Source organism: Oryctolagus cuniculus, chromosome 11, assembly GCF_051225735.1.
Source record: "Oryctolagus cuniculus isolate XC-2025 breed Fujian yellow rabbit chromosome 11, ASM5122573v1, whole genome shotgun sequence".
NCBI lineage: Eukaryota > Metazoa > Chordata > Mammalia > Lagomorpha > Leporidae > Oryctolagus > Oryctolagus cuniculus.
This window is the reverse complement of record NC_142877.1, coordinates 11,729,856-11,752,904: the sequence shown is the minus strand read 5'-3', so window position 1 is coordinate 11,752,904 and position 23,049 is coordinate 11,729,856. Positions and strand designations below refer to the sequence as shown.

The following is a 23,049-nucleotide window of genomic DNA, read 5'->3' as shown; positions in this document are numbered from 1 at the left end:
GTGAACTGGTGGGTGAAAGAGCTCCCTCTCTTTCTCCCTCCCTCTTGATCACTCTGACTTTCAAATGAACACAAGGGAAGAACACACACGACCTTTCTTTGGGCTGGACACCTCAAGGTTCGCCTGTGGAGTTTCAGGGCAAGCACACGGCTGCTCTGCCAACAGTGGCACCTGCCCAGTCCAGGTGCCCCCACCATCCCTCACTGCTGCCTTGGCTCCCCGGGTGGGTCTCTTACATGGCAGCATCTCGCTGAATGTTCAGTGCACATTTCCCTGTTGGGAAGCCAAACTCCCCTGAGCACGTGCTGGCCACCCGGCGTCTCCTTTGGTGAAATGACCGTCCCCTGCCCATTTCTGGTTGGGCTGTCTGTGTTTTTTCTTGATTGCTTAAAGCAGGCATTGGCATGTGTTTTCTGGAAAGATTTTGGGGTTTGCAGGCCACATGGTCACTATGACAACCACTCAACAACTCTGCCCTGAGGACATCACAGCAGCCACAGAGGGTGCAGGAATGAATGGGCATGGCTGTGTTCCAATAAAACTTTATTTGCAAAACAGGCAGAGGTCACATGGTCTGCATATGGTTGCACAGACAGCAAAGATACCCACACTGTGGCCTACCTCCTCCCTCTCTGCAGAGCACCCTGGGCTGAACCAATGTTCTTAATTCTAACGTCATCTAATGACACTACATTTCCTTTACAACCGCACTCTCTGTCCTATTTCAGAAATCTTTGCTGACTGTCGATCACGAAGATATGATTCTCCACACTTCCTTCCAGAGCTCTGTTGTTTCATCTGTCACATTTGATCTATGATTCATCTGAAGTTGATTTTTTTTAAGATTTATTTACTTATCTGAAAGGTAAAGCAACAGAGAAAGAGAGAGGGACAGAGAGAGAGAGAGATGGTTGACTCCCAAATGGCCAGAACAGCTGAGCTAGGTCAGGGCCATGCCAGGAGCCATCCGGGACTCCCAGGTGGGTGGCAGGTGCCCAAGCACTCGGGCCATCACCCACTGCCTTCCAGGCACACTAGCAGGGAGCTGGATCAGAAGTGGAGCAGCTGGGACTCAGGCCCACAACTCAGTATGGGATTTGAGCATCCAGCGCTCCGGCTTAACCCGCTACACCACCACACTGGCCCCTCTGACACTGCTTTTAGGTATGATGTGAGGTAGGGGGTCAAGAATCATTCCCCCACCCCCGCTGAATACCAGACGGAACAAGGACCATTTCTTGAAATGCAAGAGACTGATGAGAGCGCCCACTCTGGACTCCCTATCCTACTCCATCCCCTCGTCTGTCTCAGTCACTGCAGCTTTACAGGAAGCCTCGAACCTGGTAAGAAAGGTCTGCCAGCCTTAACCTCCTTCCAGCGCCTCAGCCATTCCTGCCTCTGGGCATTTCCCTGTAAAATCTACAACTGGCTGATCATGCCTACACACACCCCACATGCAGCATGCACACACACACACACACACACATCCCACACAAACATACATGTCTGCACACCTACACTACATACAGAACATACATACACCACACATAACCCCCCACCTACACTCATCACACATCACACCCACACAGACACAAACGTACCATACACACACACACATGCACACACACACACCCCATACTGGGTCCGTTTCTCTGGAGAGCCCTGATTAACCCTGATTAACACAGCCATTTACCAGGGCGAGCAAGGCTCACGGAGACGCAGACCCGAGGGGGCAGGAGCTAAGGACACAGAGGCACGCTTCACAGATGGTGTGACACCCCGTGAAGATGCATTTTGCCATCTCTCTGCTTCACACACCACGTGCCAAGCACTGCTTTAACCACTTCACACGTGTGCTTTATGAGCCATACTCAAAACCCACCTCATGGAGAGAGAAGAGCCTCTATCCCCATGGAACAGACAGGGAAACAGAGGCACAAAGCGCTGCCACACTCGCCCGTGTCACCAGGGCAGCGAGCAGTAGAGCCCCTTTGCTCTGACCCGCTCCACGGCCCTGTACTCCAGGCCGGCCACTGAGATGGGGGAGACCTCGCTCTCGGCCTCAGCTCCCGAGCTGCACGCTGGGACGGGCTCTGAGACAGGGGAGACCTCGCTCTCGGCCTCAGCTCCCGAGCTGCACCCTGGGACGGGCTCTGAGATGGGGGGGGGGGACCTCGCTCTCGGCCTCAGCTCCCGAGCTGCACCCTGGGACGGGCTCTGAGACGGGGGGAGACCTCGCTCTCGGCCTCAGCTCCCGAGCTGCACCCTGGGACGGGCTCTGAGACGGGGGGAGACCTCGCTCTCGGCCTCAGCTCCCGAGCTGCACCCTGGGACGGGCTCTGAGATGGGGTGGGGGAGACCTTGCTCTCGGCCTCAGCTCCCGAGCTGCACGCTGGGACGGGCTCTGAGACGGGGGGAGACCTCGCTCTCGGCCTCAGCTCCCGAGCTGCACGCTGGGACGGGCTCTGAGACGGGGGGAGACCTCGCTCTCGGCCTCAGCTCCCATGCGGCACGCTGGGACGGGCTCTGGATGGGGGAGACCTCGCTCTCGGCCTCAGCTCCCATGCGGCACGCTGGGACGGGCTCTGAGATGGAGGAGACCTCGCTCTCGGCCTCAGCTCCCATGCAGCACGCTGGGATGGGCTCTGAGAAGCACTCCCCTTTCCGCTTCCCATATCCCAGGAGCCTCTGTTCCTGAAGCTGCCCCAGGCACTGTGCGAGGGAGGCCTCCCATGACCCATGTCCCACGAAAGTGGTGCCCATGTGACCCGCCCTGCGACAAAACCGGCCACTTCCAGCGTTGCTGGTGAGTGCAGCCAAGCTGCAAGGGGAGGTTATCCCCTCGAGTTCCATCCCTGGCTCCCACCGGCCACCTGCCAGGCCTTCCCAGGAGACAGATGGGCCTTGTCCCAGCTCACCCCCAGAGCTGAAGCACGGGGGGCCTTGAAGGAGCTCGCATGGCCACAGGGAGAAACGACTCTGTGGGAGTCCACCACCCACTCCCCCGCAGGGGATGCCGTTCCGGAGGCCACGGCACCTGATACGGGGAAGCCAGTGGCTGGGCTGCCTCAGCCCCAGGTTGGGAGTGAGGACACTGTCTCCTAAAGCCTGGGGTTCTGGGATTGTGCCTGTGTCACACAGTCCAGGGCTGGGTGGGCACGGGCAGCAGCCCAAGCGCTGCCAGAGGAGACCCCCAGAAGGACCCGAGGGAGAATGAAGAGGAAACAGGGAGCCAGGGGAAGGGAGTATTTGTGGCGGATGGGAAGGCCATCAGGAGCAGGAGAGAACGAAACAGCAAACGGGCCAGAGACATGTGGAGCCACCCCTGGAAGCCAAGGAAGCAGGGAGACGGAGGTCCCCGCAGAGGGGCCGGGGCTGTGCTTCAGTGACTGCCATGTCCTGACCACTAAGTCCCTGGTACTACACATAGAAAGCAGCCACCTGCGCGTGCAGGTCAGTTCCCAGCTGCAGGACTGCTGGCCAAGCATGCACATGGGACCCACGGGACACACATAGCAACTTGCCCTGCTGTAAGACAAGGAAAGTCCGGCAGAGAGGGAAGTCACTGAGCGAGCCAGGGGCTGCCCAGGGGGCCCATCACGAGGGGCCCAGCTGTGAAGCAAACACCACTGAGAGGAGGAGCTTGTCGTCCCCTTTCACGGAAGGGAACACTGAGGCCCACTGCACAGGGAGTGGCGAGAAGCCCACACACATGCAGGAACGCACATCATTCGCCTCGCCACAGCCTGAGCAGGCCGGGAGACACAGACCAGGAATCCGAGACAGTGGGACGGCCAGGCTCAAGGAGGGCCCCGCCTGGCCCCTAGTCCTCAGTCCCAGCCTCTGCTGAATAAAGGAGTAAAGAAGCTTCCAGAATGTCGCGGTGTCATTCCTCAGACAGAAGAATGGCAAAGAGGATGGGAAAAGGGACACCTGAGCCAATGGAGAGCATTCTCCACCTGCCGAGCAGGACCGGCGGGAAGGAGCCTCTCCGTCCACCCATCTGTCCCACGCCTGTTCATCTGCAAATCCCCCCTCTTCCTAACTCCCCCACTGTCCAGCCACCCATTCACCCAGCTACTCAACCATCCAGTTATCCCACTTTAAAAAAAAAAAAAAGTTGTTTTATTTGGAAGGCAGAGTTACAGAGAGGGACGAAGGGAGAGAAAGGAGAGAGATTCTTCCATCTGCTGGTTCACTCCCCAGATGGCTGCAACAGCCAGGGCTGGGCCAAGCCCAAGCCAGCAGCCAGGAGCCAGGAGCTTCATCTAGGTCTCCCACATAAGTGCAGGGGTCTAAGCACTTGGGCTGTCTTCTGCTGCTTTCCCAGGCGCACTAGCAGGGAGCTGGATCAGAAGTGGAGCAGCCGGGAATAGAACTGGCACCTATATGGGGTGGGAGCACTATAGGCTTTACCTGCTATGCCACAGCGCCAGTCCCTACCCCACTTTCCACAGTGGAGAACAACCATCTTGGCAACCATCAACCAATCATGCCCATCCAACTGCCACTCATCCACTAATCTCCAAACCTCATTCACCCACCACCCCCAATTATATACCCTCCAACCACCCACCCAGCTACCCATGCACTCAGCAAACCGTACAATAAGGCCCAGCCCAGCGTGCACCTCTCCGCACCACTGCCAGTCTCCGTATCATTTCTCTATTACCCGCACATTCATACATTCCCCAGCTCTCCTGCTCCCCGTCCTGTACTCAGCATGGTCAGAAACCTCCAGATGCAAATCCACTCACTCACCCCTCACTCACCCCCTCACCTACTCGCACCCATATTCCACATCCTTTCCCTCCCTGTCCCCATCATCTACTCATCTCCCAAACGACCCCCAACCCTCCCCCACCCCACTGCTGCCCTTTGCCTTCATCCCACCCACTCTCACTTACCCCTGTAAACACACAGCGTCCATCTACCTGCTCGCCCACCCACACTCCAACCCCAGACACTACAGAAGGCAAGACACTCTGGAGAAAGGTGACGCGAAGATGACAGGGAACACATCCCCCACCCCTGAAGCCTAAGGGTGAGAGACCCCCCCTCCAAGCCCTTACCTGGCACCTGCCACAGGTGCCACCAAGCCCACCAGAGTTCTGCAATCACCTACACCTGCACTGTCCAACGTGGCGCTCACAGGCCACAAGTGGCTCCTGAGCACATAAAACAGGGCCAGGGTTGGGGGGAGCATGTGACACCAGCATCCCCTGCCACGTGCCAGTGTGAGTCCCGGCGGCTCTGCTTCCCATGCAGCTCCCCGCTAATGCGCCTGGGAGAGCAGTGGAGGAAGGACCGAGTACCTGAGCCCCTGCCACCCACGTGCCAGACCTGAATGGAATTCCAGGCTCTTGGCTTCAGCCTGGCCCAGTCTCGGCTATTGTGGCCATTTGGGGAGTGAGCCAGTGGATGGGTGGGGATCTCTTTATCTCTGTCTCTCCGCCCCTCCCTTTCAAAAAAATAAATATTTTTAAAATATGCCTGGGAGGGATGGTGTTGTGGTATAGTGTGAAACGCCACCACCTGCAAGCCAGCATCCCATGCGGGCACCGGTTTGTATCCCAGCTGCTCCCCTTCCAATTCAGCTCCCTCTAATGGCCTGGGAAAAGCAGCGGAAGATGGCCCAAGTGATTGGGCCCCTGGCACCCACATGGGAGACCTGGATGAAGCTCCTGGCTCCTGACTTTGGCCTGGCCCAGCCCTGGCCATTGTAGCCATCTGGGAAGTGAACCAGTAGATGGAAGCTCTCTCTCCATCTCTCTCTCTCTCTTTCTCTCTTTCAAATAAATAAATAAATCTTTTAAAAATAACGTAGTTGCAACAAATTGAGATGTTATGAGGGTAACATAAACACCAGAGTTTTGAAGACTTTATGTACAGAAAAACAGAATACAAAATATGTTGATATTTATATAACAGGCTATTACCATATATATGTATATACACATAAAGTAAAAAAAAAATCATAGTATTTGAGGACATATTAGGTTAAATAAAAATACTATTTCACCTACAAGGCTGCTGCTTTAACGTGGCTACCAGAACACAAACCACGCAACTGGCAATGTTTCTGCTGACATCAGTGACCGAGAATCCTGACTCACAGAAGGGGCAGTGGCACAGTGGGAGGTGAGGAGCCCAAGGCCTCACCTGGCGGCAGCCTCGCCCCCGGGGCCTCACCTGGACTTCCGCTTGCAGTAGACCAGGAGGTTGTCGAAGAGGAAGAAGGCCCGCTCCTGGATGTTGCCCGCGGAGATTTTCAGCAGCGTGCCTTGCAGGAGGAGCTGGGTGCAGATGTCCGTGAGGTTGGAGCCCTGGAGGCGCAGTGAGGGTGCAGAGAATGAGCCAGTGGCAGCTGATCTTGATCCCACGGGCACCGGGAGTACCCCCATCATGCCAGAGACAGCAGTCACCATGCCCCTCCCCCGCCCAATGCAATGCAGTTTGATCCCGTCTGCTGGGCGTGCAGTACAATGCATGTTGACATGAGCGTGTGTCCCTCCCACAGGTGGCTCGCCGGTGCACATGGCTCAGAGCACAGCCTGTTCAGCATCGGGACCACAGGTCACAGGTGGGGTGTGCCCGCCATCAGGGCCACAGCCATCGGCTAAGGCGTGGGTAGAGCCGGCCAGCGCTGCTGAGCTCTTCCGGCCCTCCATGCTGAGGGAGGGGCAGCTGAGACCCCAGGGTGCAGGAGGTCTCTGAGCTCCCATGGGGAGAGGCGCCAGGACAGGATGAGCAGGACCTCGAAGGGCAGATAGAGGCGGGGATGTTATGAGGGCGGGGCAAGAAGGGTCCCAGGCAGGAGCAGTCTTCAGAGCCAGGACCACGAGGGCCTTTCTGGAGCTCTGAGAGGACAAAGGTGAGGACAGGAAGATCCCAAAACCCCAGGAGCAGGGAAGCTGAGCAGCGTCTCTGGCAGGCACTGAACACCAATGGGGTGGCCCCCGAATCCACACCCCTCTTCTGCCACCTTGGGGAGCAGGGCTACAGCTGAACCTGGCAGACCCAACCACACACGTCCCAGCCTCCCTTGTACTAGGCAGGGTCACGTGACTCAGTTATCATCCATGTGCCCACTGCCACGTGCCCACCCTGAAGAAGCTGCTCTATCCACTTCCTCCCCTTCCTCCTTCCACAGGCCGCAGAGGGCCATGGTGGGGGCCTAGGTGCCGGCAGCGGGGGGGGGGGGGGGGGGCGCGCGCTGGGAGAAACCCTGAGGGAGTGGTGCTGCCCCGTCCGGCCTGACTGTCCACCCCCCCTCCCTGGCCCTGCTAATGGCAGCGTTCTCGCTGGAACGGCAGCACCTCCTTCACACAGCAGTCCTTCAGTGCCTTCACTCAAGGAGACAGGAGTGCAGGGGCGGGCATTCGGCACAGTGTTTCAGACGCTGGCTGGGACTCCAGCAGCCCACACCATAGTGCCTAGACCAGAGCCCCAGGACCTGCTGCTGACTCCGGCTTCCTGCTCCTGTGCGCCCTGGGAGGCAGCGGCGATGCCAGTGGTCGGGTTCCTGCCACCCACATAGGCAACCTGCACTGACTTCCTGGTCACTGGCTTCAGCCTCCCGGCCACTGCAGGCATTTCGGGATTCTCTGCCCCTCCCCCACTCTTCTCTGACTCTCAAATAAATAAATATGAACACAAAAGAAAAAGATGAGGCCAGTGCCATGGCTCACTTGGCTAATCCTCCACCTGCGGTGCCGGCACCCCGGGTTCTAGTCCCAGTTGGGGCACTGAATTCTGTCCCGGTTGCTCTTCTTCCAGTCCAGCTCTCTGCTGTGGCCCGGGAAGGCAGTGGAGGAGGGCCCAAGTGCTTGGGCCCTGCACCTGCATGGAGACCAGGAGGAAGCACCTGGCTCCTGGCTTTGGATCGGCACAGCACGCAGGCCGTAGCAGCCATTTGGGGAGTGAACCAACGGAAAAAGGAAGACCTTTCTCTCTGCCTCTCTCTCTCTCACTAACTCTGCCTGTGAAAGACAGAAAGACAGACAGAAAGACAGACAGAAAGACAGACAGAAAGACAGACAGAAGGAAAGAAGGAAGGAAGGAAGGAAGGAAGGAAGGAAGGAAGGAAGGAAGGAAGGAAGGAAGGAAGGAAGGAAAGAAAGAAGGAAAGAAGGAAGGAAGGAAGGAAGGAAGGAAGGAAGGAAGGAAGGAAGGAAAGAAAGAAAGAAAGAAAGAAAGAAAGAAAGAAAGAAAGAAAGAAGGAAAGAAGGAAGGGAGGGAGGGAGGGAGGGAAGAAAGAAAGAGAAAGAAAGAAAGAAAGAAAGAAAGAAAGAAAGAAAGAAAGAAAGAAAGGAAGGAAGGAAGGAGGGAGGGAGGGAGGGAGGGAGGGAGGGAGGGAAGAAAGAAAGAGAAAGAAAGAAAGAAAGAAAGAAAGAAAGAAAGAAAGAAAGAAAGAAAGAAAGAAAGAAAGAAAGAAAGAAGGAAGGAAGGAAGGAAGGAAGGAAGGAAGGAAGGAAGGAAGGAAGGAAGGAAGGAAGGAAGGAAGGAAGGAAGGAAGGAAGGGAAAGGGAAAGGGAAAGGGAAAGGGAAAGGGAAAGGGAAAGGGAAAGGGAAAGGGAAAGGGAAAGGGAAAGATGAGGCTCTAGGCCATCAATGGGCAGAGTGGCGCCTCTGACATTCAGGCTCAAGGTCAATGATGTAAAAGCAGTGAAGTGGTGCCTCAAGGGAGATTGATGCCACAGATGTGCAGATGACAAGGCAGAGAGGAGGGGTGATGTCATCCCTGCCTGGAAATGAACTTGGGGACGAGAGGGGGACGATCACCCCAGCACCTCCTTCCCAAACAGCCAACACACGGAACCAACATGGAACCGAGGCTCACTTCATTGTTTCCAAGACCCGGGAAGAGCCTTGTTTTGAGCAACTAAGAAAACAGGTTGTCTGCTACCTGCCCACCATGGCATGGTCTCTCTTGCTGCAGTGGAGCTGGTTTGCTCTGTGTCCACGGTCCACATGGGGATGGCAAAGCCATTCTCCCAACAGAGCCAGGGTCCCAGGACAGCACCTCCCTTGTGGGTCAAGAACAGGGTAGCTCAGAGCAGGAGTCTGAGCCCAGTTACAGAAATCTTGGCATTGAGGGCACAGACTGAACGTGCCACTGGCAGACCTCTGACTGCCACAGCGCAGGGACCAGCAAGGCGGTGAGCCTGCTGCACAGAGACAGCGCTGCCGAGGTGAGCCCCCCAGCACCCCCTCAAACCAGGCGGACGTGAGGCCTGGGGTGGTGAAGCTCCAAGCGCGGCCTGAGGGCCAGCTCCAGGAGACAGCCTGCAGCCATGCCTCCCTTTCTCCTCGCCTCCCCCTGCTCACACCAGCCTCCAGACTCCGGCTGGGGAAACGAGCTGCTTCTGCAAGGACCTGGTCCCTGGCACGGCTGCAGAGCCCTGAGGTCACACAGCCCTGCCCTGCACCTGCTGCCAAGGCTACCGCGGGGGAGGGGAGAGGAGCCTGTTCTTCCTGGGAAGCTGCCTGGCCTTGGCCGAGGACCACTCAGTAGACTACACCTGAAATGCCGAGCACACTACAGGGACACCCCACCGGGACCCTCGGTGTCCCTGGAGTCCCTGAACCCGGGTCAAGGACGGCGCCAAGGATCAGGCACACAGGGAAGACACTGAGCCCACCGGAGGTCCCCTTCCAGAGCCACACACTTGGCCACCAGAAGTCATCATATTCAGAGATGACAAAAGCTCGCAGCTCAGAGGCACACGCGGGGCTTACGGCACACCAGGTGCTGCTCTAAGCTGCGCACACGAGCTCAGCTCATCCTTACACAGCTTTATAGACGAGGAAACTGAGGCACACAGAGGTGAAAGGAACCTGGTCTCCAGTGGGCATGTGGACCCGGACAGGCTGGCCCCCCTCCCCCACCCATGAACCTCCTCCCCAGGGTGCCCCAGAGCAGATTTCTCAGCGATCCTCCGTCCAGAGCAGGGTCTCCAAGGGGCAGAAGCCCGCTGGGAGCCCGAGGCACCGCCGGGCAGGTGAGAAGAAACTGGGAAAACGGGAAGACTCCTCTGCTCCTGGCTGTGCTTGCCTCTCTCCTAGGTCCTCTACTCTTGGCTCACGGCTGAGCCTCTCTTAACACTGGGCTTCCAGATGCAGCATGGGGAGGGCGCCTCGTTTCTTTTTTTCTATTAAGGACACATATTTTTGGTGGCTGGTGCTGTGGTGTAGGAGGTACAACCGCTACCTGCAATGCCAGCATCCCATAGGGGTGCCAGTTTCTGTCCTGGCTGCTCCACTTCTGATCCAGCTCCCTGCTGATGGCAGGGAAAAGTGCTTTAAAGTTATTACATATAATCCTAAAAGTCAAATAGTTACAAGATGGGCACTTGCCACAGCGCTTCAGCTGCCACTTAGGAAGCCCACGTCCCATAATAAAGCTCCCAGTTTGAGTCCTCACCCCGTTTCCAGTCCAGCTTCCTGCTAATGCACCTGCCACCTTGGGAGGCAGCACATGATGGCCCAAGTACTTGGGAAAGCAGCAGAGGATGACCCAAGTGCTTGGGCCCCTGCACCCACGTAGGAGACCCGGAAGAAGCTCCTGGCTTCAGATCAGCCCAGCTCCAGCTATTGTGGCCATTTGGGGAGTGAAGCAACAGACTTAAGTGCGCGTGCGCGTTCTCTCTCTCTCTCTCTCTCTCTCTCTCTCTCTGCAACACTGACTTTCAGATAAGTACATAACCTTAAAAAATAAACCCTTCTTTCCAGCTGTGGTCCAAGGGCTCTGCCCCTGGAGCATGCCCTGCCAGGGTGGGGCCAGGCCACACTGGGTGCACTCCCACCGACACTGCTCAGGGGAGCACAGAGATCTGTGCCTGTTGCTCCCTGCTGGGCCCTGAGCGTATCCTCAGCTCTAAGCATAATGTAGGCATCAGCTCCAAGTCCTCAAGTCACCCACTGTGGGGGAGGGGGCTTCTGCCGTGATCGGGACCTTTCAGACAGGGAAACCGAGGCAGGGACTCTCCACGCAGATGGGGGGGGGGCTGGCTCATTCACTCACTTCCAAGGTATTACATCATAATGCCCTTTCCTTGTGCTCGGTCAACCAGATTTGTGGATTAACTTATCTGGTTTTAACTAAACCAGTTTCATAATCAAAAGAAAAGAAGGCAAGTGGCTTAGAAAGGATCAGGAAAAAAAAAAAAAAAAAAAAAAACGGATGGGATCAGCCTGAGAAGGATTTGTGCCGGGGCCAAGAGCAAGGCAGTGGCTAGGAGGGGACACCCCCACCCCAGTGCCCGACCCACCGCCCCCTCAGAGATGACAACCATTCCCCAGGCCACAAGAGGTCACAGAAGATTCGGAACCATCCAGAAGAGTCTCTGATGTGAGCCTGTGGGAGGCTGCCGCTCACGCTCACTAAATCACACTGTCCTCAGGCTGCGACACTGGCAGCCTCATGGAAACACCGCTTCTTCCCAGCTGCACTCTATTATTTTCCCAGGTCACCCTGGGACCAAAGTATACACAGAAACCTTTCCACCTCATGGAAAACCATTTCACATTTTCCATTCGTGGTCCTCATCTCAACTTCATCCTCCAAACACCAGCAGCAGGGGCGGGCGTTTAGCCGAGCGGCTCACACGCAGGTAAGACACCTGCCACCAGCATCTCAGTGCCTGAGTTTGGTTCCCAGCTCCGGCTCTGCACTCCCGCTCTCTGCTCCTGCAGACCCTGAGAGGCAGCAGTGACCGCTCAAGTGACTGGGTTCCTGCCACCTCCACGGGAGACCAGGACTGAGTTCCAAGCTTCCAGTTGCAGCCCAGACTAGTCCTAACTGTTGTGAGCACTGGGGGAGAAAATCAAGAGGCGGGGGCACTGTCTCTGCCCCCTGGCTCACACCCCACCCTCCTGCCTCACAAGTAAATACATTAAAAAAAAAACTTAAATGACACCAGAAGATAACTACAGAGATGCGATCACTAAAATTAAACAAATAGAAGAAGTTAGGCCCAGAGGGCAGGACAGCCTTGCAAGGCCTCCAAGCCCATTCTCTGTGCCTCAGTTTCCAGGTGACAACAGCACCTCCTCACGGTAGTGGAAGAAGCATGCAGCAGGCGCTCCATAATGGCCAGCAACCCCCACTCTGGGTCACTTATTTCCCGAGACTATCAGAAACAAAGATGCAAGCGAGGGCCACAGACTTCTCCGACTACAGATTCTCAGGGTCAGAAAGGGCTCCCGGGTCCCTGCTCAGAAGGAAGCCTTTAGAAATTACTCCTGCTCTGGCCACCAGGGAGCTTGCCCGACACCCTCCCTGCAGGGGGCTGCGTGACCGATTTCTAGTCTAGACCAGGGCCAAGAAACTCTCTGCCTTCCAAAAGGGCTGCTCAGCTCTTCCCTTTGAGAGAAGAGAGAACCAGGTAATTTATGTGAGCTGTTCTTTTCACTCTGGCTGCCAGGAAGCTCAAAGCCATAGATGCTTTAATGAGTCAACTGTACTTGGTCTTGAGGTTCCAGTGGCCATGTGACCTGCTTCTGGTCATTGAGATGAAAGGGGAAGTCCCCCGGGGGCTTCTGGTAAAGGTTTTCCCCCCACGGAGAGGAGATCTCCCTCCCCTGGCCCTGGCCATATCCCTGTCTCCTGCAATTCTGAACCCAAGATGTTTAGAGCTGTGGCCTTTGTGGAGTTGGGTGAAAAAAGCCAGACAGATCATGAAGAGACCCATCCGGAGCTGACACCACGAGGCTGAGAAGCAAGCCCTTAGAGGCCGCGGCCTGGCTGGCAGCCCCGCATCTCAGCAGCGCCCATGGCAGGGAATGGAAAGCAGGCTCTGTATAAGCAGAAAGGAACAGGGGCTGGCTCCACGGCTGAGGGGGCTGGATGGGCCGGAACCCAGGCTGGGGCTCCCAGAAGACCAAGGACACTGCAGAACTGGCCACCGGGGGAGCCACTGCGAGGAAAAGGAAAATCGGAACCCTCCGGGTCTGGCTCACACCCCTGGACATCCAGGCATTCATCAGCTGTGGCCTTACCTGTCAGCCACCACGCCATCCATGCCTGCCAAACATGGACCACCCACCATGAGGGGGCACCATGTGCATGGGGAGCCCCGTGCATGGGGGTCATGAGTCATGACCCTCGCAAAGCTGGACCCAGGCCCTCGCTGATGCCAGCACAGGAAGTCAGCCTCGACCAGGGGTGTGCTTGGCTGCAGAAGCCCAGCCCCGCCTTCCAGATCTCCAGCAGCTGCACCTGATCTTGTCCACACCCCAAATCACATCCCAAACCCAAGCCGCAAGGACATCTGGGAGAACATGGCTCCTTGGCATAAGGGGGTAGGGGGAGACATGGCCAGGGCCCAGCCCCCTCCCCGCCTCACCCCTGTACATAGGCCCCCCTTCCCCTCTGCAGCAAAGCCCCCACTTCACAGCGACAGGTGTCATAGGATTCCCCAGCACACAGACGAGAGTGCAAACCCCCAAGGGCCCTCACGGCCAGAAAAGCCCAGATGACCAGTGTGCCAGTCCATGCCCGAGGGCCTCTCATCTCCGCACATCTCCCGGCCCAGCTGTGTTTACTCAGCTACTGATGTTTTTATTTATTCAGATTTTCCCATTTCCTTCTACAGAGTCACAGGAAGCCGCTAATAACCTAAGGAATGCACAGGGGTAAAACGGACAAATTACGTGAAGCCTGGAGATCCCGGGAATCGCACCCCCGCCGGGTGTGATGGCGGCGTCGAGGCCCACCTCCGCGGTGGCTGCTGAGTGCCGGGCAGAGGTGAGGACGACGCAGCTCAGAGAAGTGAAGAAGCTGCTGCCGGCTACCTGGCGAGGCAGCGTCGGAGCCAGAAGCTCGTCCTGAGTGCACCCCTCAGTGCCGCCCTTGACCTTGAAGTCAAGGCTCAAAGGTCTGTTCTCACCAGGCAATGTGGAGAACCAGCGGGGAGCAACAGCGGGGGGCCTGGTGGCTGTGGCCGTGGGACATGGGGCTGAGTCACCAAGTTTCCAGGGGAAACCTGAAACCTGATTCTTAGGTGGATTCAAGTGGAAAATCATTAAAGTGAGGTTTTGCCAACACGACACAGGCCACACAAAATGCACAGCAGACCGTGGACCTGGCCCCCTGCACCCTTGCGCCCACCCCTGTCCCAGCCCGAGGGCCCTTTGTGCCTGGACGCACCTCCCAGCCCTCGATGTGCGACTGCAGCTGCTCCAGGGCCTCCAGCTTCTCCATCTGCCGCTTGGTCTCATTGATGTTGGAGCACACGGTCTTCATGGCCTGCAGGGCGCTCTGGACTGCGGGGTGGTCCGGGTGCTTCCCAGGCGTCCTCTTGGCCAGCTCCTGGGGCACACGAAGGGGTGGAAAGAAGAGATGTCAACCCAGAGCGGGCCCAGCTGCCACGCGCCCAACCTGGAACCACACCTCAGCTCTGCTACACAGAAGCTGTCTAATCTGGGGCTGGGGGATAACCCTCATTCATTCTTTCATTCTTTCAGTCCCCTCCTCCACAGCAGGCAGTGTTCTAGGGCCCGCGCACAAAATGATCAACCAAATTCCTCACTTGGTGGATAACGGCAGTCTGATGAAGATGAGGCAAAATAAATTCCATTAAATACAACATAAGCAGTGATAAACTCCATAAAGGCAAATCAGAAGGAGGGGCGAGGGGCATGCTATTTAAATAGGGAGGTCACAGAGAGGGACCCCTGCAGGCATCTGAGGGAAGAGCTTGCCAGGTACTGGGAACAGCAGGGGCAAAGAGCCTGGGGTGGGAGCATGTGCACGACCGTGAGGCAGAAGCCCCCAGCACTCTTTATTCTTGGTGGAGCTGGGAGGTACGCCCCCCCCCCCCGCCCCGCCTCAGCTCCTCCTATACTCCTGGGCACTGCAGTTCAGTGCATCCCTCAGGGCCACCAATGCCACAGGTCAGCGACACCAAGACCCAGATGGCTTCGCTTTTCGGTCTGACTGCCCAAGCTCAGCATTAGGGGTGGGGAACTGAAACCAAGCAGTACCTGGCAGACTCACCGCTGGGTCCCACTCTGAGCCAAGTACTGGCTCTGGTGTCTCGGATCACAGGGGAGGGACCACTCCCCCATCTTGAGCTCCAAAACGGAGGACCTCTTCCTACCCCCCAGGCCTCTGCACTTGCTGCTCCACTACCAACACATGGCTACCTGAGCTACTTAGAGATGCTCCAGTTTTGCGCGAGGCCAGGCACACAGAGCCAAGGAAAAGACCTGCGAGGCCAGCAACACGTCCTCACATCCAGGCTCAGTTCATTTTCAACAAGGATGCCAAGGCCACTGAAGGGAGAAGGATCAGTCTTCCCACAAATGGCACTGGGGCAGCCACACAGCCATGCTGCGTGGAATACGGTCGGATCCCTCCCTTACTCCGTACACAAACACTAACTCGAAAGGGATCACCGACCTGAACAGTAAAAGCTGAAACTGCGAAACATTAGGAGAAAATGCAGGAGTGAGGTCTCTGTGACTGTAGGTTAGGCACAGCATTCTTGGACACAACACCAAAAGCACAAGCAACTAAACAAACATGTCAAAACACACACTGCACTGCGCTGAAATTCAAAACTTCCACGCTTCAAGTGCTTCGACACTATCAGAAACATGAAAACATGGCCACAAAATGTAAGAAAATAGTGTAACTTACTATCTGATGAGGGATTTGTAAACAGAATACAGAAAGATCTCTTAGAACTTAACAAAAGGATGTGTTCTCTGGGGACAGGCACTGTGTGACAGCAGGTTAAGCTGCCACTTTTGATGGCCACATCCCCCATTGGAGCACTGGTTTGAGTCTCAGCTCTGTCAGTTCCGATCCGGCGAAGCAACAGATGATGGCCCAGGGACTTGAGCCCTTGCCATCCATGTGGAAGACCCAAATGGAGTTCCTGGCTCCTGGCTTCAGCTTGGCCCAGCACCAGCTGCTGTAGCCATTTGGAAGCAGATGGAAGATGTCTCTCCCTCTCTCTGTCTCTCTCTCTCTCTATCACCCTACCTTTGAAATAGGTGAAAATAAATGAATCTTTAAAAAGATGAATAATCCAATTCAAAAACAGCCAAAGGATCTGAACGAACAATTCTCCAAAGAAGACAGACAATCGGCCAATAAACAAACGAAACAATGCTCCATGTGGGCTGGCAATGGGGTGACACCAAAGTCAGGACAAGATTCTGCTTCTCCCCAGCTGGGACGCTGCCGTCAGGAAGGCAAACAGTGGCCAGCGCTGGTGAGAATGCAGAGGGGCAACAGTTTTAGGAACCAGTTTCTGGTAACAGCCCGAACAAGCCCTCCTCGAAGCCAGGTACGTTAGAGTTATATAGGTCTGGCCGGCGCCGTGGCTCAATAGGCTAATCCTCTGCCTGCGGCGCCGGAATCCCAGGTTCTAGTCCTGATCAGGGCGCCAGATTCTGTTCCGGTTGCTCCTCTTCCAGTCCAGCTCTCTGCTATGGCCTGGGAGTGCAGTGGAGGATGGCCCAAGTGCTTGGGCCCTGCACCCGCAAGGGAGACCAGGAGAAACACCTGGCTTCTGGCTACAGATCAGCGCTGTGTGCCGGCCACAGCACGCCGGCCGCAGCAGCCATTGGGGGGTGAACCAACGGAAAAAGGAAGGCCTTTGTCTCTCTCTCTCTCACTGTCCACTCTGCCTGTCAAAAAATAAATAAATAAAAATTTTAAAAAATAGAGTTATATAGATCTGTGTGTTTTCTTTCTTTCTTTTTCTAAGATTTATTTATTTGAAAGTCAGAATTAAAGAGAGGAAGTGACATACAAAGGGAGGGCAGGTCTTCCATCTGCTGGTTCACTCCCCAGATGGCCACAACAGCCAGTGCTGGAGCCAAGCTGAAGTCAGGAGCCGGGAGCTTCTTCCTAGTCTCCTACATAGATGTAGGAGCCCAAGCACTTGGGCCATCTTCCACTGCTTTCCCAGGCCATTAGCAAAGAGCTGGATCAGAAGTGGAGCAGCCAGGACTAGAACCAGCACCCATATGGAACGGCGGTGTTGCAGGCAGCGACTTTACCCACTACACCACAGCACCGGCCCCCACCCCTGTTCCCATGTAGATGTTCTCTACACACACACAACACCCCACTGCTTCAGCCTGCTTGGGTGGGGTTTTTCATCTCTTCTACTGGCAAGAGCCCCCACTGATTCAGTCTCCGAGTCGTTAGGGATCCTTAAGGCATCCCAGTCTGTCTCAGACAAGCATAGAGTGTGAACAGCTTCAAAGCAAATGGGAGCGTGAGCTGCACCAGCACAGGGCTACTCTGTACAAGCAGGGAGGTGAGAAGACTCTGACCAATTCAGGCCTGGACACCCGGGCTTAGGAGTCAGAACAGCTGGGTTCTGAGTGTTCTGAGGAGGCAGAAGACGGTGTTAGGAGACCCTGGAATCCACATGCGGAGGGAGACAGCCACAGGAACTCAGAGCACTCAGCCCAACGAACGGCAGCTGCAGGAGCTGCCCACCAAGCACCTCGGAAGACCAAGCAACAGGGAAGAGGAAGCCCACAGGACGTGCAAGGCCCCTGGCCCACCGTGCGCCAACGCGGGAGGTGTCTCTCTCTGCCGCTCTGTCTGGCAGCAGAGTCACCAACTGAGACACCTGCATCCCCATCCGTAGAACCAGGGTCCGGGTCCAGCCTCCAGTCCCTGCTGCTGCAGACCCGGGAGACAGCGGCAATGGCTCAGGAACCTGAGTCCCTGCCCCGTTCACAGGAAGCCTGGATTGAGTTCAAGGTTTCTGCTTCAGCCTCCCCACCCCAGCCGTCAAGGGCATCTGGGGAGTGAACTAGCAGGTGGGAACTGTCTCTGCCTCTCTAAAATAAATGTTTTCCATCTGCAAGTGTCAGGACACACAAGGCCATGGCATCCATCAGCAGCATCACTCCCACAGCAGTGAGAGCTCAAGTGCTCATACCCTCTGCGGAGTACGGACACAGCAGAGCAGTCGTCGTGATGGCCATACCAGCCGGGGGCCGCGCTCTGCTCTGCACCCGTCAAGGTGCAGTCCCAGACCAGCCCACACCCCGCGAGGCCAGCACCACTATCCCTGCTCGGGCTGAGGGGGGCGCTTCAACAACTTCATGGAAAAGCGGAACTAAAAGGTGACTTTATTTTCACGCCAAACAAATTGTTTTGGAAATCCATGCAGAGCTTTTCTATAATATGCATTTTCCATCAATTTCAAAAATGTTTTTACCAAAATAAATGTTATCTATTTTTCTAAAAAAAATTTTTATTTATTTGAAAGGCAGAGTGCCAGAGAAAGAGTCCTTCCATCCACTGGTTCACTCCGCAAATGGCTGCAACAGCCAGGGCTGGGCCAGACAGAAGCCTGGAGTTTCTTCTGGATCTCCCACACAGGTGGCAGAGGTCCAAACACTTGGGCCATCCTCCACTGCTCTCCCAGGCCATTAGCAGGGAGCTGGATCGGAATGGAGCAGCTCTCCCATATGGGATGCCGGCATTGCAAGGGGCAGCCTGACCTGCTGCGCCACAATGCAGCTGCCAAAATAAATTACCCTTTCTGAAGTACCTTTGCATCGGAGGGAACTGAGTCCCAAAGAGGTCACGGTCTCTCGCCCAGGGCCACAGAGACAGAAAGCGGGGCTTGGGAGACACTGGCCACATGTGCAAGCCCTCCGGGGCTAGTAATCACCGAAATGAACAGTGACAGAACTAAGCTCCCAGAACACAAAATGTGAGCAGGGCCGGCGCTGGAAGGGAGCAGGCATTGGGGCCTCCTTGCCAGGCTCAGCGGAAGCCCTGGACAGAGCCAGGCTGGGCCTTCCCCAGCTCCGCCCCCTCCAGCCCATGCAGTGTGGTGAGCCAGGATCCAGGCAAGGGCTTCCTAGAAGGGAGAACATCAGGGCACCTGGGCCTCTGCATTCCCCCGAGGCCCAGGTACCAGGAGGGGCCCGTCTCACCCACAAAGGTGCGGTCCGTGTCATTGCAAGGCTGACAGAGCAGCCAGGGAACCCAGGGCCTCACGTCCAGGCCAAACCAAGGAACAAACACACATGGCTGCAGGCAGCTCTTCCTGCTGCTCAGCCGGCTAGCGGCCCCTAGAAGGACCACAGAAGGCACACAGGACCTGGGGAGGACGCCCAGCAGAGACCACCGGGACCAAGGAGGCTACCCCAGCCCCGCCCCCAGGTGCACTGGTCACCTCAGCCAGAGCCGCCCCATACCAGTCTCAGCAAGGAGCATGTGGGACCCTGAGCTGACCCAGGGCCTTCAGACTGGGACCTGCGGACAGAATGCAGGGAAAGACGCACTCTCCTGGCCCTGGGGGCTGTGCCCTGGTCAGACACAGGCCTGACCTCAAGACTACGGGAAAGCAGCTTCCTGCACATAAAGCCAGTGTGGAGGAGAGCAGAAGGCAGTGTCACTGGAGCCCCGGGCTGCAGCTAAGCCTGAAGTCACAGCCACCCTGGGACTTTCCTGCTCTTTCTTGAATGTGCAAATTTAAATTAGGTTCCCAAAGGTCACAACCACAATGAATTTGGATTTGTCCCTGGCAAGCAGAAGCCCAAGAAGCTAGGCCCATAAAACACCAGTGAGAAAACAAAGCTGGCTTTGTCACTGAAGATGTGACAAGACCCACTCCGCCCTGTGACCTGGGGTTGGTGGAGGCCCCAAAGGAGACATGGGCGTGGGAAAACTCACCAGCCCCGTAAGGGGGCGGGGGCATCACAACAGGGTCTGGGTCACCAGGGCAGCGCCACTTTGTGGGGACACCTGGGTCAGCCCCAGTGAGGCGCAGATCCTGCCTTGCTCAAGACTCCGCCAGCCCAGCCCAGGAGACCGGTCCTCTCTGGGCCGCACTCACAGCTCTTGGGTCCCCTCCTGCCACACTTACAGTGTCAGTGTCAGTGGGATGCAAACAGAGAGGCGCTGAGGACACCGACCACCGCATAAAGGAGGCTCAAAAGAGGAAAAGAAAACAAGAAGCGAGAAACATCTGGAAGTCCAAGAAAACCCAGAACAGAGAAGCCACCCAGCACAGCCAAGAAAACCTCTACAACGGCAAGCCCTGGGCAGATTTCATGCAAATATAGTTCCAACTTTAACCCTCTCAGCCCTGCAGCACGTCTAGGAAAATAGCAGCCCCGTGGATGAGGACTTAATGGGGGGGGGGGGGGGCAGCACTCAGGGGTCCTGAAGACTCCTTCCTTCCCCTGGAAGGTGAGGGACAGTGGGAAGGGGCTCGGGCGGGGGGTCTGTGTCCTGACTTCGACGAGGCTCTGCTGTGTGACGCTGGACAAGTCACCTCCCAGCTCCCAGCCTCAGTCCTGTGGCTGTGCACTGTGGCAACTGGACAGGGCTGGATGTGACAGCCAGCCTCTGGCGTCTCCACCTGACAATGACAACAGGCGGGGCTAAGCAGTGGCAGCTCCCTTAGACAGGACACACAGTTTTCAGGTCTGCCACAGTCCCCACCCATCCCACCAAGGGATGGCCAGCCCCCTCGCTCGCTGCCCGACCCTGCCCGGCAGGTGGCTGCGTCTCTAGAGCCCTGGCTGGCTGTGTCCATGCTCCGTCTCACAGCTGCCCTCCCAGGGAAGGCTCAGCCGGCTCACAGAAAGCGCTACAGCTGCACTGCCACTGCCAGCCTCGGCACGGTCGCGGGAACTGAGTGGCAGTAGGCATGGGGAGCAGCTCATATCCCACAACGAAGGGCCTGGGTTCCAGTCCTAGCTCCACTCCCAATTCCAGCTTCCTGCTGTTGTGCACCCTTGGGTCCCTGTCACCCAGGTGAAAAACCTGGGCTGAGTTCTGGCTCTTGGCTTCAAGCTGATTGCTATAGGCCTTTGGGGAGTGAAACAGTGGACAGATCTGCATCTTTGACTCTCTTCCTCTCAAATAAATAAAATAAATTTTTAGGGACTGACGTTGTGGCTCACTGGATTAACTTGTTGCTTGTGACACCAGCATCCCATATGGACTACCGATTCAAGTGCCGGCTGCTCCACTTTGATCCAGCTCCCCGCTAACATGCCTGGGAAAGCAGCAGAGGATGCCCCAACTACTCAGGCCCCTGCCATCCATGTATAAGACCCAGATGGAGTTCTAGGCCCCTAGCTTTGGCCTGGCCCAGCCCCAGCCATTTTGGCCATCTGGGGAGCAAAATCTATGGAAGAAAGATATCTCTCTCTCTCTCTCTCCCTCCCTCCCTCCTTCCACGTTGCTCTGCCTTTCAAATAAGTAAATAAATCTTAAAAACTAAATATAAATGCTGTAAAACCTCTGAGAGGTGATGATGGTAGTAGTGGTGGTGATAACAGCTATACATTCCAATTTAGAGGAAGCAAAAAATAATAAAGAAAGAAGGCGGCTAAACTAAAACCACCCAAAAGAAAGGGAGGAAAATTATCATCCAAAAAAAGATAAACAGAAGTCAGAAAGGAAGATGGGGGAAACCAGGCTCAAACATGGCGCACACACAGCGAACACAGGTGGCCTGCATTCCCTCGCTGGAGGAGCCGTCAGGCGAAATGGCAAAATTGTGTTTACCAAAGAAGCGCCTAGAAGCCAAGCAGACAGAAAGGCCGACAGAAGACAGCACAGCGCGCTCTGGAAAACGCCAGTCAAAGGCAGCCTCACGCGGTTCCTATTCAGCCTTTGAGATGGCAGAACACACAGCTTAAGCACTTCTGAGCACTCAACAGAGGCCGTCTCCTGACTTCTCACGGTGACTCCTAACTCGGGCGCTGCTCGGCAGAGGGGGACTGAGTCACACACGGCTTTAGTCACGGCTCAAAGAGGCAATGCCACGAAGTGCTGGAGCTAGGATCGGTGACGCTGAAAACCACAAGGGCCAGCGTGTGGCGCCGTGGGTTAAGTCACTACCTACAGTGCTGGCATCCCAAACGGTCGCAGGTGCATGCCCCGGCTGCTCCACTGCCAGTCCAGCTCCCTGCTAATGCGCCTGGGAAAGCACTGGAAGATGACCCGAGTGCTTGGGCCCCTGCACCCACATGGGAGACCTGGATGAAGCTCTTGGCTCCTGGCTTCAGCCTGGCTTAGCCCTGGCCACTACAGCCTTTCGGGGAAGGAACCAGTGGATGGAAGGTATCTCTAGTTCTTTCTTTCAAATAAATAAATCTTTAAAAGCAATCACAGTATCAGAGTGGCTAACGTTTGCTCTGCAGCCCGTGACATCAGTGTCTCTGGGAGTTGCCTCATCTGTTATCTCAGCTTCACAGCAAGCCTGGGAGGCAACCGCTGGGGACATGACGGCACACAGAGGTGCCACAACCTGCCTCAGCCACGTGGCACAGAAGAGGTGGTGCTGGATTTTCTAAATCAGACTCTTAACTGCACACAGCAAGGCAGAAAGGCGGCAGGCAGGAGCCATGGCAAGGGGGATCTGGGAGGGTTCCCTGGAAGATGGCGCCTCTGAGCCTGGCTTTGGGAGGAAGAGGTGAGAGCAGGGCCCCATGCCGAGAGGTGGCCCAGCCTGTGCCGCTGACCGCACAGGAAAGAGCCCAAGCGAGGCTGGGGCAACTGTGGGCAAGGTGTCTGCACTCAGCCCGAGAGGCAGGATGGGGTGGGCGCTGTGGTTGGGGGGTGGGCGAGGCCCAGAGCAGGAGGGGCTGCAGCTAAGAGGCGAAGAGACCGCTGACTTCCTGTGCCCGACAAGACGGAACAACGCCAGATCCCCTGGGGTGGGGCTCAGCTCAGTACCAGGGAGTCAGACAAAAGCTCCAAGGATATGCCTCAGAGCACTGGAGTCCTGGGCTCTCCAAGAATGCTACCTCCCCCAGGGGCCATCCCTGCCTAGGGCCCCCAGAGTCACCATCATTGTCCACCACAGCCAGAGGGACCCCTCCCGGGGCGCCCTCCCTACTCAGAAGGAGCATAAAGACCCACCCACTACAGCCCTCGAGGCCTCGCAGACCTGGTCACCACCACTTCTGACCTCACTCCCCCCCACCCCACCTGCTCTCTGCAGCCCCACGAGCCCTCTTGCTGCTCCTTGGACACACCAGGCCCATTCCCGACCCAGGGCCCTTGCAATGGATGATCCTTCCAACTGGAAGATT

At 56.4% G+C, this 23,049-nt stretch overlaps 1 protein-coding gene across 1 annotated transcript in view; it reads right to left on the bottom strand.

Annotated features, from left to right (window-relative positions):
- PREX1 (phosphatidylinositol-3,4,5-trisphosphate dependent Rac exchange factor 1) overlaps positions 1 to 23,049 on the bottom strand; it is a 161,815-nt gene that overhangs the window by 47,289 nt on the left and 91,477 nt on the right. Inside the window, exons 6-7 of the mRNA XM_070051408.2 lie at positions 14,153 to 14,314; positions 6,193 to 6,326 (exon numbers count right to left, since the gene is read on the bottom strand). Of these exons, the coding sequence (XP_069907509.2) occupies positions 6,193 to 6,326; positions 14,153 to 14,314 (296 nt within the window). The remainder of the gene's footprint in view (positions 1 to 6,192; positions 6,327 to 14,152; positions 14,315 to 23,049) is intronic.